This window comes from Ruditapes philippinarum, unplaced genomic scaffold, assembly GCF_026571515.1.
Source record: "Ruditapes philippinarum isolate M1 unplaced genomic scaffold, ASM2657151v2 ctg11431_1_1_1_1, whole genome shotgun sequence".
NCBI lineage: Eukaryota > Metazoa > Mollusca > Bivalvia > Venerida > Veneridae > Ruditapes > Ruditapes philippinarum.
In genome coordinates, this window is record NW_026867181.1 from 4,892 (window position 1) to 18,703 (window position 13,812).

Genomic DNA, 13,812 nt, shown 5'->3' on the forward strand with positions numbered 1-13,812 from the left:
ACAAAGGGCCTTCCTATAATGCTCTTTGAAATAGTACAATAGCAACTTTTGGAAAGTAAAATATCAGGTGACGTATTTCAATCTCAAAACATGAATGCTTGATTATGATAAAATAGCTCGATAACATGAATCTAAATTACTCTCTAAGAATGAGACTGGTGCATGTAAGTTTGTTCTAAATATCTTAGGTTGTGACGAGATACATGAACTATTAATAAAAGATCTCGTTAAACGGTACAAGTAAATGTGATGGGCAACAAGGACTTTCAAAAAATACTATTAAACTTTATGCCGCTCAATATATTGATAGACTTGACCAGTTTACAATTTATAAAAAATTTAACATCCGTTTATCGGGCAATTTCAAAATATGACTGAAAAGCGCAATTGGCAGGAGTGTAGCGATTAATATAGGTCTTCACCAGGTAGAAAAGGTAGAATATGTTGCAGCCAGCAAGTGTTATGCTTTTCCAAGAATGCTATTTTAACTATGCATTTTAACTATGCTTTTTTAAACGTTTAACATCTTTTAAATGAAAATTATTTGTTTGACATACCTAATTGTGTTGCGTGAAAATACTGATATATTACTTATCTTAATAACTGCTTCTCTTTTGTAAATTTGAACTTTGGTCGTGTTAGAGGTTGCGTTCATTGAACGCCATCTTCGTTGTTTATCTTGTTTGCCATATTTTGTCTTTATTTGCTGTAATATTCATATAATATAGTTATCGCTATGTCTTTAAGGCAATATGAGTTAACACTCTATTTACATAAGTAACTAATCACATCTTTAAAAACGTTTTAAAAATGTAAACTTAAACAACAAATATGTGGATCTAATAATGATTTGACATTCTAGACACGCTTGATTCAAATTTGAATCGAAATTCAATATCATTTACACCACGTTCAATTTACCGCAAAAAAACAAACAATAATTATCTTGTAACGAATAAAGAAAATATTTTAAAGTCAACATATTTTACAAGATCAATTACTTTCTCATCCAATTAAGACAAAAAACAAATAACGAATTTTCTGTTATCATCATCATATATCAGTTTTGTTGCCAATATCCTGTCAACATATTCTATCCGTTTGATGTCAACACTGCTTTAATTAATTAGAACCTAATCGGTCACATAATCAGACTAATTCCTAGTGGGTTTTGTACGGAAGCAGAAAAATTTCTACATTATTTCCAACTAACACGAATTAACCACTGAAATCGATACCTCTAAGCAAAACAATCCAAACTAATTTAGCTTGAAGGATTTCTATTGAAACATCTCTTGTTCTTAAAATTGATCCACTGGTGAGCTTTTGAAAGTTAAAGCAATCTTAAATAAACTTTTTAAAATGTTAATTATAAAGTATGCAAAAACACATTATGATTTCACTATATAACAAATCCTATGTTATATTTCTGTTTATGAATGACAATTTTCTTCCCATGCAGTATTTACTTATGAGATTCCTTCTATATTTTTGTCCAATTGATACGCCTTTTAGAATCAGTTAAATTAATCATGTGTTTTGTCTTGTTTTATAGAATCTTCTGTACTTTTCAATTGCATCTTCAGATTCTTTTAATGCATGCTATATGAAACGCATAACATTTAAGTAACACTTTGATGTTTTTAAAAAGCCATGAGGAAATGATTTTTCTGCATTTTTTCTCTCATTTATTTGATATTTGAAGTATAACAATACAAACATACATATTAACATACAATTCATAGACTCATACCTATAATTTCAAAAACAAAAAAAAAAAACTACATAAGTATGAAAAACATCCATTTACTCCATATTTCTACTATATATTTATTCATTTCGAATAATAGAAAGAGTATTTCAGATAAAGGGACTGAAAATTTAAAGTACATGTATATTCAAAGACATTTTAACATTATTTGGAGAAAGGGAGAATGAAAAAAAGAAGGATTTTTGAAGTATATTCAAAAATATTTAACATTATTTGGTGTAAAAATAAGGAAAGAGAGAGAAAAAAAACAACAAAGAAAATGTCAGAGAAAATATACATACACAAACATACACACAGACATTCAAAAAGATACTTTTTTCCTACATACATACAAAACATACATACAATCGCAAAAAAAGAGACAAAAAAAGGAACAAGCGAGCTAATTTCAATTAATTTTCTTACGTTTTATGGTTTTGAAATTATTTTTAACTTTCTCTTACTGTTGGTTTGTAGGTTAGAGCGTTAAACAAGTTACCCCATTTTTGTTTGTGTGATTCAACGTTATCATTTAGAAAAGCAATTTCCTCTTCAATTTGTATTCTCAATAGCAAAAAGTTTTTGAAAATATCAAAAGTTGGTTCATGCTTAAATGGAACCATATATATTTTTTGCCAATCCAACTCAGTTTCTATTTCTTTTTCCCATTTCTCTTCATTTGTATTTTTGAACCTTTCATCATTTTCAAGTTGAATATTATATAAAAGCTTATTTGTAGATTTTGATTTTTTTCTGCATTTCTTGATATTTCCCCAATGTTTCGCATTAGCATTTTCGTGCATGCTTTTTGCTATAGAAAGTGTATTTGATAATATCCGTTTGTATTATAGAAGACAATGATGCTATGGCATTAAAAAACACTATAAAACAACAAAAAATAACATTGTATTGCAAAAAACCATCTCTTCTTCGTCTAAATTTCATAAAAAATAATTATGTTTGTGTATTGCAAACTAACATTAACGCTTTGACATACGTTTTATAGGGCTAACATTTTATTACAATGGTGTTATACCTTTAACGATGAAGTGGCTCCTGTAAGTCAAGTTATTATTTGTTTAGACAGTATTAATTTAATCAGCTATGCCTGTAAAAAACAGTCTCACAGAATGAATTAATCAAGATAATTATGTGCTCAGTCTTCTGTATTGATTACTTTTACATAAGTAAGTAATTAGCTCTTAATGCACACTTGACGTGATGACCTCGTGCCAGTTAAATATTTGATACAATAAGCAAAGTCATTAAGTCATTATCGACGGATTGACTGAACAAATAATTTTGTAACACAGTAAGTTATTGGATCCTTAAAGACTATGTCTTCCTTACTTACAAATGTAAATATAATATACTACTCAAACTTTGCTAAGGATCACCTTTTTGACATTGCATATTTCAGTCCTATTATCATCATATTAAAATCATATTTCCGCTAACGATACACCTGTACGGGGACCTCATAATCGTTAACATAAGTTATCGATTGATCATGTACACCTTGCACGATAAGCTCGTGGAAAAGCATACCCATGGAAATTTGGTGTTGTATGGCCATGTGCTTTCATTTAAACGTGAACAAGCAGCAAGACTTCTCTCGTTTACATTTAAAACTGTGTTCGAAATTAACAAACTATGGGAAATCGACAGGTTAGACGTCGTCTTAGTGAAGATAAGATGAACAGGGGTATTGAGATGTTGGAGGCTGGCCGTTCAAAAAGGCACGTTGCCCATGTACTTGGGATATACCAGAGCGTTGATTCCAAATGACTTGAAATGTCTTGCAGGGCCATGCAGGAGTTCGGGAACGTTCAACGACTCAAGCCCAGGACCAATTTATTGTCCTTAAGGCCAGGCACCAATGGTCCTTGAACGCTACGACCTTAAGTTACGACTTCCAGAATGCATATGGTGTGCGTGTGTGCACACAAACTGTTAGAAGCAGGTTGCATGATGCTGGGTTGAGGTCACGGACCCCTGCAATTCGCAATTTTTGACACAATGCCATATTGAAGAGCGTTTACAATGGGCGCAGACACATGTCTCATTGACAGTTAATGATTTGACCCAAGTCCTTTTCACTGGCGAGTCAATGTTTTGTGTGGACTTCACGGACAGACGGGCTAGGGTTTGGAGAAGTCCAAATGAAAGCTTAGCTCCAGAACGCGTTGCAGAACACTACCGTTTTGGAGGAGTTCAGTCATGGTGTGGGTTGGAATACGCGCTCAAGGAAAAAACGGACCTACATATCATTTAAAACGGTACACTGACGGCAGTACGGTATGTCAATGAAATCTTAGACGTCCATGTACGCACGTACGCTTGGCGCAGTCGGCCGTGATTGCATTCTTATGGGTGACAGCGTCCACATCACAAACCGATACATTGATGAGGCAACTATAGAGGTCCCCGGATTTTAATCCAATTGAGCGTGCTTGGGATATGCTGCAGAAAGCCATTTCTTCACGCCACGTCCAGTCAACAACAGTTCAGGAGCTAAGACATGCAATCATAGAGAAATGGGCCAAGATTCCTCTTCACAAAGTCCGCAGGCTCATCAGCAGCATGCGGCGGCGATGTCAGGCCGTTTTTTGTTTGTTTTGCTTTGATTTTAACGGCACGTCAGCACATAACTAGACATATCGTGCCAAATGCTATAATAGGCTTAAAATGTTATGTAAAACTTTGTTAATGTCGATAAAAATGCAGGTTTATCTCTTTCAAATAATCAATGATGTTTTTGATTTTGGAATTGTATTAAAGAGTTCGTTGAGTTAATTAACACAATAAAGTCTATTTCGGGCCTTTGAAAAATCATGACATTGAAGAAGAAAATGGTTGACAGTGAAATATTTATTACAAGCTACACAGAAAGGGGCATTGTCACTCGTGAGGAGATAAGAGTGGGTATGTTTAATGTGTCCAATTCGGCATCAAAAAAGAACTGTTTGATCATGGCGGTTTGACAGAGATAGAGATGGTGACACATCAAGAGATGGGTTTATATCGTGTGAAGTTTATTAAAAACGGCATTGTCCCAAATGGCTTTCCATTCAGATGATACGAGTTTATTTATAGCCGGTCTAAAATCACAAGCAGGTAACAATAAGTCCGTATTTATTGCTTAGCTAACGCATCTTCATTTCCTCGTATACCTACATGACTTGGAATCCAACATAATTTAGCAGATTTTGTTTAAAGTATATCATGAAATCGTAAAAGCAGTTTCCTTATCATGATATTGTCAGATTTTTTATATTTTTAATGGATATTAAAACAGAAAGCGAGTCAGAAAATATCTCAAATTTATCATTGGTATGCTGAACTATGATGACAATGCTAAATCTATAGCTTTTGCTTCAGCAGTAAAAATTGATGCATTATCTGGTAACCTTATACTAGATGTAACACAGCCGCACCTACTTTGCAACCTTCTTTTGAACCGTCCGTATAAATATGTAATTAATGCCAACGGACACCATACTCTGTATTTAACACCCTACGTCAACTACTTCCTGATTTGCAAGATTTTTTTTATTCGACTATGTGATCTCCAAAAAGTGGATTTTTGTTCAGCACATTGTTTCCGCAACAGACACACGCCAAGCAACGTTTCCATTGTCATGTTTTTCATAAAAATCAATTCCTAGCTAATTATTATTTATTCCTTTTTATAAATTTTCAAATTTATTACAAATACACAAAAGTAACGCACTGTAGAAAAGATGATCCTTAGCAAATACCCTCGTTTGAAAAACTGGTCGTATTATAGTTTCTCCCCTGGTAACAGAAGCAAAATATGGTCCAGGGGACGTTTTATCAACGCTATACGATCATAGGCTAGGAAATGTCGAAGCTCCACGACAGGGATACGACGTTCGCGTGACGTCACATGTATACTCCAAAATGGCGTTAATCTACGTTTCCGAGGGATCCTTGAAAAAGAGAAATCGCCTATTTAAAGAGAGGATAGGGTTGGATGATTTTAGAGATTCTGAAAGTGTGTCACGCTATCGTCTGGACAGATCGTCAATTGCTGAACTGGTCAGCATACTTGATAATTCATTGATTAAATCTACAAAATTATCGTTTTCGATCAGTTCGGAAACTCTGGTAAACTCATTCACGTTACATTATCTTTTACTCTAATAACACAGAGTTATATTGTGAATCCTTTTTGTTTCTTGTAATCTTTTTGCTATTTTACTTTTAAAAACATTTTCATGTGATTAAGCATGAATCTGGAGACATTGTGCTTTAATGATTGGATTATTGTCTTCAGATTCCCTGTAGATAATTTATATAATGTCAAGTATGAATTTTATCATAGAAGTGAACTACCAAATGTTATTGGAGCAATAGATGGCACAATTATTCAGGTATTAAACTATTCAGGTATAGTTTGTTCCTTAAATTGAAATTTATAATATTTCCAATTTTGTCAAAAGTGTTTAAAAAACAGACAAGTTTCAGTCTTGTCATTATCAAAATTTATAGATACTTTTATTACAAGTTTTGTTAAATACTGCCCTACAAAAGGGCTTTCTGCAATTTTTTCTTGCCTTGAAAAGGCCACATATAGGGGTTACTTTTGTCGGCGGCGTCGACATCAGCGTCCGCTTAAGCTTTTCCGGAGCATAATTCAGTCATTACTCGTATAAGTCGGATTGACTTCAAACTTGGTATGCATTCTTCTTAAAATGACCCAAAGTGCAGTGCACAAGAACCGGTTCTCTGCACTTCTTAATGTTTGACTTATTGCTCTTTGTTAACTTTCATACTTTATTTTTGTCGGGCCATTTCTCCTAATGTATAAAAGCTATGGACTTGAAACTTCATAGGATGATTGATCTCATTAAGAAAAAATCAGTGCACAAGAACCGGTACTCTGCATTTCATATTTTTGAGTTATGGGCCTTTGTTAATTTTTATACTTTATTTTTGTCCGGGCCATTTCAACTAAAGTTTATAAGCTATGGTCTTGAAACTTCATAGGATGATAGATCTCAATGAGAAAAAGTTCAGTACACAAGAACCAGTACTCTGCATTTCTTATTTTTTGAGTTATTGCCCTTTGTTAATTGTCATATTTTATTTTTGTCCAGGCCATTTCTCATAAATTATAAAAGCTTTAGACTTGAAACCTCATAGGATGATATATTTTTTAATACGAAGTGCAGTGCACAGAAACTGCTGCTCTGCACTTCTTATTTTTTGAGTTATTGCCCTTTGTTTATTTTCATATCATTTTTGTCCTGACCATTTCTCCTAAACTACATTGTTCACAAGGCGACACATTCGACTCGCGGAGTTCTAATTGAAATACATGGAGCACTTTAATTTAGTTATGCAGCATTTATATGTATTACTGAAAAAGCTGTAACATAACATAAATCCTGTTTGTCAAATCACACTCATTATATGAGGGACGGCCAGAAAATATCCGGACTTTTGACACGTTCTCGAAAACCATTCAACAGTTTAAAAAAAATATTTCTACTCTTTTTCAAAATATTCTCCACCTACGTCTACGCACTTTTGCCATCTTCGTGGGAGCTTTTGTATTCCCGCTGTGAACCATGACGTAGATCTGTGTTTTAGGTACTGTGTAACAGCAAATATCAAAGCCGCCCTGGTCTTATATTTCTTTCCAGCAAGCAATTTTTTCAGTTCTGGAAACAAATAAAAGTCACAGGGGGCGAGGTCTGGGCTATAAGGAGGGTGAGACAACAATCACCATTTGTAAGAGTTGATAACCTCCACTGTAGCTGCGGCGGTATGGGAGGGGGCGTTATCGTGAAGAAGGAGGACATTTTTCTGTGCTAACCTTGGACGCATTTGCTTCAGCTTTTCTCTGAGATTTTTCCAGAATTACTTCAGAAGAATAGTACTTGGCGGTGACAGTTTGACCTTTTGGCATGAAATGAATAAGTATCATTCCTCGTGAATCCCAAAAGGCAACAAGCATGAATTTGCCAGCCGAAGGAGACATCTTCAACTTTTTAGGAGGTGGGGAACCAGCTCGCTTCCACTGCTTTGACTGAGCTTTTGTCTCAGGTTCGGAATAATGAACCCACATCTCTTCTCCAGTGATAATGCGGTTCAAAAACGTATCTCCTTCACGATTAAAACGACTTAAATGTTCTTTTGCATTGGTTACTCTGGTTGTCCTTTGATCTGCGGACAGCTGTTTAGGCACCCACCTGGCACTTACCTTGCTCATGCCTAGGTGTTCGTGTAAAATCTTGTGTGCCGATGCCTTACCGATGCTAATCTTGTTGGCTACCTCCTCCAACGTTACTCGACGATTTTTGTTGACAAATGCTTTAACATTTGCTACCATTGTTGGGGTCACCGCTTCAGCTGGCCGCCCAGTCCTAGGCCTGTCACAAACACTTGTTTTGCCTTCACGAAACTGAGAAACCCAGTTGTAGAAGGTTGAACGTGATACACATTTATCAGAAAATCCTTTTTTAAGCCTCTGAAAGATGTGGCAGGGCTTTTTACCTTCTGCAACCAGAAACTTTATTACAGAGCGTTTTTCCTCTAACAAAGAGTCCATGATAGACGAAACACCTATCATATATCAGAGGGGGAAAAACTGTGTTTACACAACTATCATTGAAAGTAAACTGACCACGTTATTGACGAATAAATGTAGTTTTCACCAATATATAATGTGTGTATATAGCTACACGTGGAAAGAGAGGAGCATGAAAAGTCCGGATATTTTTTTACCGTCCCTCGTAGATATGGAAGTGATAGTTTTATTTTTTGATATCTTAATTAAGGCTCCTAGTGACAATGAAATTGCCTATATATTTCACGCAATAAATATGCAGGCATTTGTAGACAGCAACATGCGGTATGCCATTTCTACTGTTTATCTTATTTTATTTTAAGATTACATTAAGATTTTAAAATTAAACATGAAAATATAATTATCATTGTTATAATTATTATGAATTACTTTCATTATGACATGAACTTATAACATTATTTTTTTCTGATTCATAGACATTGTAGCCAAGTGGCCTGGGTCACAACATGACTCTTTTATTTTCCATAATTGTGGAATGAAGGTATATTCTTAGTGAACATTACAATTTCCGATGAAAAGTTTAACCAATTATGTTAATTTAAAATAGTCTAATAAATGTAAGAAATGTGTTTTGTTTTACATGCATAACTTTTTGACATCTTATTTAAAATGCAACATTAAATACATGAAACATATTGAAGATATTGCAATCATTACATTGATATAGATTTATAATTTTCAATTTTGTAACGGAATCTTTTAGAGAGTGAAGACCTAGGGTATCTTCTTGGAGATAGTGGATATGCACTTAAAAGTTATCTGATGACACCCGTACTGAGTCCTTCATCAAGAGCTGAACAAGTCTTTAATGACAGACATATAGCAGGCCGTTCTGTGGTTGAAAAAGTATTTGGTTTGCTGAAGTCTAGATTTAGGTTTGTTTAGAAATATGTCTCAAATTATGAAATATTATTTTTAAGGCACCATAGTTCTGATATGGGTTTTGACAAGGTTATGACCTTGGTATTGAAATTTGAAAAAAAGAAGACTTTTCTGAATTAACTACTATTTTGCATGTACCACTTTGTCAGAATCAACAGTGGTCTTTTAGAGCTTAAAGACAATTTCTCTACAAAATCTGAAGGAAGTAAGCCAATGCATTGCTAAGTTATGTATTCTACATGCTTTAAGTGGCAAAGATCAAAGTGACCTTTAACTCTGATCTCGTGACCTCAAAAGCAATAGGGGTCACCTTTGACTTTGACCCAGCTGCTTCAGAATCATTAGAGGTCATCTAATGGTCATGACCAACCTCCATGCCAAATATGAATACTGTTAGTCAAAGGAATCTTAAGTTATTGGGTATTTCTAGAATCTTCCTCTTTGTTAACAATTTCTTTATCCAATATAAAGCTTTGAAAGTAGTTGAGTGTTTTTTTTCTCTACATGAAAGGTCATCTTATCCTTCTTACACTAAGAATAATGAGTTTATTACAGAGCTATCAGATCTGATGCATTGCATTTCCAGTAAAGGCAACTTATTATGTAAAATGTAAAATTTCAAGTTAAAAGTAAAGGGAGACACAGGCAAAATTTTCATTTCTTAGTTTTGAAATTTTCATTCATTATTCTGTAAATGTCCTCAAAATGAATACACTAAACAGTCAAAGGAACAAAACTTTTCTCCATATAAAGAATTAAATGGTGTTTTCCTAACTTGACCCGCGTGGGTCAGGTTAGAGCGCTAAAATTTCACAATAGTTGTCACTCTGTACTCTGGAAACGTTAAAAAACATGTCAAATCAATTACTCAGACTTGTTTCAATCATACAATATCAACAAAATCTGTTATTGTAAATTCCAGGGTTTGTTCAAATAACATGACTTTTTTAAATCTACTCTTGTTTTAAATCTACTCGGTGATTCTGTCAGCGTCTTAATTTTGTTGAATATATATAGATAAATTTACACTTCAAATTCAAAATATATAGAATTTATACAGAATTTCATGCTGGGACTTTAAAAAATGTCATTTTAGGGTGATTTGAGTACAGAAAATCATTTCTATATTTTTGCCATTATTTTGCCTGAGTATCCCTTTAAATAATTTCTTTAGACTACACATGTACTATTTTTCATAAAATCAGACCCTTCAAATACACTATAAGAAGGCAGCGAGATAATTATATTTTTGTAACAAAAATAGTGTTCTTTTTCTTAAATGACAAACTTAGAAAACTAATTAAGGTCCTTCTATAAACTATGTTTTTTGTCATTCAAGGTATTTGCACAAGTCAGGAGGCTGCCTTTTGCTGAAACCAACAAAGGCATGTAAAGTTGCTGAAGCATGTACAAGGCTGTATCATTTCTGTTTGGACAAGAGAGTTCCACTGGCAGAACAAGATGTAAGTCTTGAAAATGAAGTAAATGACAATTATATCTGTCAGATTCCACCAAACAGAAACGGTTCTGACAGTCGACAAAGTTTGATAAATTTATTTCTTTAAAAAGTACAAGTATGTGTAGGTAGACTGTTCATCTTGCCTTCAAATTTTGTATTTTCATGTCTTCATGAAAATTGTTTTGTATGTTATACATGTATAAATCTATATAATATGAATGAATAAAATGTTTGTAATCATACCTTAAAACTTTATTTTTTACTTAATGGCATTGTATAGTTACAAGCTAGCTGTCACGCTTATAAGTGATTACATTTGCCACTTAAGGTAGAATACCCCTAATGGGCACTATTAGGAACTGTAAAATTGACAACATAGGACAATTATATGCCTTAAAAGTAAAAAACTTCTTCCGTGTAGTTTTTATTTTATTAAACTTTAAAATTATTTGGTATTATATTTGCTATTAAATTTGGCATTATTTAGTAAATAAATACCTACAATAATTATATAATTAAAATTAAAGACATTTTTCTTCCATTAGCGATCTGAGAGATTAAAAAAAATGTTAAAAAGAACAAGAGGGCCATGATGGCCCTGAGGTCGCTCACCTGTATGAAGGCACCCGGAGCGGAGCCGGTTTAAACCCCAGGGCTTTTATTTAAACAAACTTGGAAGACACCCATTAGAAGATGTTTCACGACGTTAAGTTTTTACTACACACATATAATTAAAAACACCTTGGCAGGGCCAATTTTAACCCAAGGGCTTTTATTTGAACAAACTTGGTAGACACCCATAAGAAGATGTTTCATGCTAAACATCTAAGCTCTAGCTCATTGGGTTTTTTAAAAGAAGATTTTTTAAGTTTTTACTATACACATATAGTTAAAACCAATGACACCCCTGGGGTGGGGCCAATTTTGACCCCAGGGCTTTTATTTGAACAAACTTTGTAGGCAATTACTAGAAGATGTTTCATGCTTAATATATAAACTCTAGCTATTTGGGTTTTTTCAAAGAAGATTTTTAAGTTTTTGCTATACAAATATAAGGAAAATCAATAACACCCGGGGCGGGGCCAATTTTGACTCCAGGGCTTTTATTTGAACAAACTTGGTAGACACCAATTAGAACATGTTTCATGCTAAATATCTTAGCTCTAGCTCTTTTAGTTCTTTAAAAGAAAATATTTTAAGTTTTTACTATATGCATATAGGGAAAATCAATGACCCCCTGGGGCGGGGCCAATTTTGCCCCAGGGCTTTTATTTGAACAAACTTTGTAGACACTCATTAGAAGATGTTTCATGCTTAATATCTAAACTCTAGCTATTTGGGTTTTTTCAAAGAAGATTTTTTAAGTTTTTACTATATGCATATAGGGAAAATCAAAGACCCCCTGGGGCGGGGCCAATTTTGACCCAAGGGCTTTTATTTGAACAACCTCGGTAGACACTCACTAGAAGATGTTTCATGCTTAATATCTAAACTCTAGCTTTTTGGTTTTTTTTCAAAGAAGATTTTTTAAGTTTTTACTATATGCATATAGGGAAAATCAATGCCTGGGGCGGGGCCAATTTTGACCCCAGGGCTTTTATTTGAACAAACTTAGTAGACACTCACTAGAAGATGTTTCGTGCTAAATATCTTAGCTCAAGCTCTTTTGGTTCTGTAAAAGAAGATATTTTAAGTTTTTACTATATGCATATAGGGAAAATCAAAGACCCCCTGGGGCGGGGCCAATTTTGACCCCAGTGCTTTTTTTTTAACAAACTTGGTAGACACTCATTAGAAGATGTTCCATGCCAAATATCTAAGCTCTAGCTCTTGGGGTTTTTTAAGAGAAGATATTTAAAGTTTTTTCTTTCGGTTGCCATGGCAACCAGAGTTCTGCATGGAATTAAATTCTTTGAACAATTTTTAAAGGTGACCACCAAAGGAACATTCCTGTGAAGTTTGGATGAAATTGGCTTAGTGGTTTATGAGGAGATGTCATTTAAAGTAAAAGTTTACGGACGGACGGACGGACGCCGGACGAAAAGCGATCACAAAAGCTCACCCTGTCATTTTGTGACAGGTGAGCTAAAAAGAGAGAGGAAAAACGTGTTGCCCCACGCCCCTCAGTTTCAATACACTTTAAAATGATTCTAGCCTATTTGAATTCTCTTTAATGTGGAGATAGTGCATTAGGGGTGTCTACCTTAAGATAAAAGCAGTTCATTGAAACAATAACAAAGGAGATTGCACTTGTGAAAAATGCTATGCCACCGCATTAATTCAAAACTAAACAGTAGTGTAGGAACAGATTTTTTTGTTTCTATACAATTGAAGATTGCCATAATGCATAGGTCCCTAACCTATCTAATTCTAATTATCAGATTAGTGGTTAAAGCTATTGTTATTCAAAAAAAAGATCAGAGTAGGAATCTATCAATCGGTTGAGTCTAGAGAATTTGGTTATTAAAAATTACAAGAATAAAGATCAACAAGGCAAAGGCAACGTTCACAGGACGCCGCCCCCGGACACACCCAAGCAGGACACCCAGAAGGCACCAAACAAGTACCTGGAGTGTACACAAGGGCGAAAGGGGCGGGACATGTAATGTGAAATAATATAAACAAAAAAAGGCCCTTAAGGGAATTAAAGGGAAAGGGCTCTACGGGTGAAAAGGTGGGGGGGGGGGTAAAAATGGAAGGGGGGGGGGAATACCTACCGTCAACGACAATCCAACAAGACAGACATCACAAAACATGTAAAATATGATAAACAAGATCAACAAGGAAGGCGGCGTTCAATGAACGCAACATCCAAAAACAACGGTCAGTGGTAGTTAAGCCACTGGGGAGTTTAAACCGGATTAGGCGCGCCAAACCTCACTCTTAGCCCCAATATGTTCCTGAATGACACGAAAATGTATATAAAATTAATCCCCGCCAAGTGAAATTCTAACAATGTTCATGGTTACATTAGACGAAATAAATAAAACACATACAAAATTATGTAAATATGTAGAAAAAGTTACTGCCTAATGACCATTACCAAAGTTCTCGATGCCTTAAAGGCAGGCAGAGCAACAAGAAAATCACCTACAAGGGCCC

General features: G+C 34.5%; 1 protein-coding gene across 1 annotated transcript; it reads left to right on the forward strand.

The window, feature by feature from the left end:
- Positions 1 to 9,067: 9,067 nt before the first annotated feature.
- Positions 9,068 to 10,832, forward strand: LOC132735161 (putative nuclease HARBI1). Its single transcript, XM_060722078.1, has 2 exons — positions 9,068 to 9,244; positions 10,591 to 10,832. Exons 1-2 carry the CDS (start codon positions 9,132 to 9,134, stop codon positions 10,814 to 10,816), a joined length of 339 nt encoding a protein of 112 aa, XP_060578061.1. The 5' UTR covers positions 9,068 to 9,131; the 3' UTR covers positions 10,817 to 10,832.
- The last annotated feature ends 2,980 nt before the right edge of the window (positions 10,833 to 13,812 follow it).

Excerpts from the sequence above, each read along its gene's own strand:
- LOC132735161 (XM_060722078.1), top strand. The coding sequence starts at position 9,132 with ATGACACCCGTACTGAGTCCTTCATCAAGAGCTGAACAAGTCTTTAAT. Across the intron at positions 9,245-10,590 it reads TTGCTGAAGTCTAGATTTAG|GTATTTGCACAAGTCAGGAG; the intron begins GTTTGTTTAGAA and ends TTGTCATTCAAG.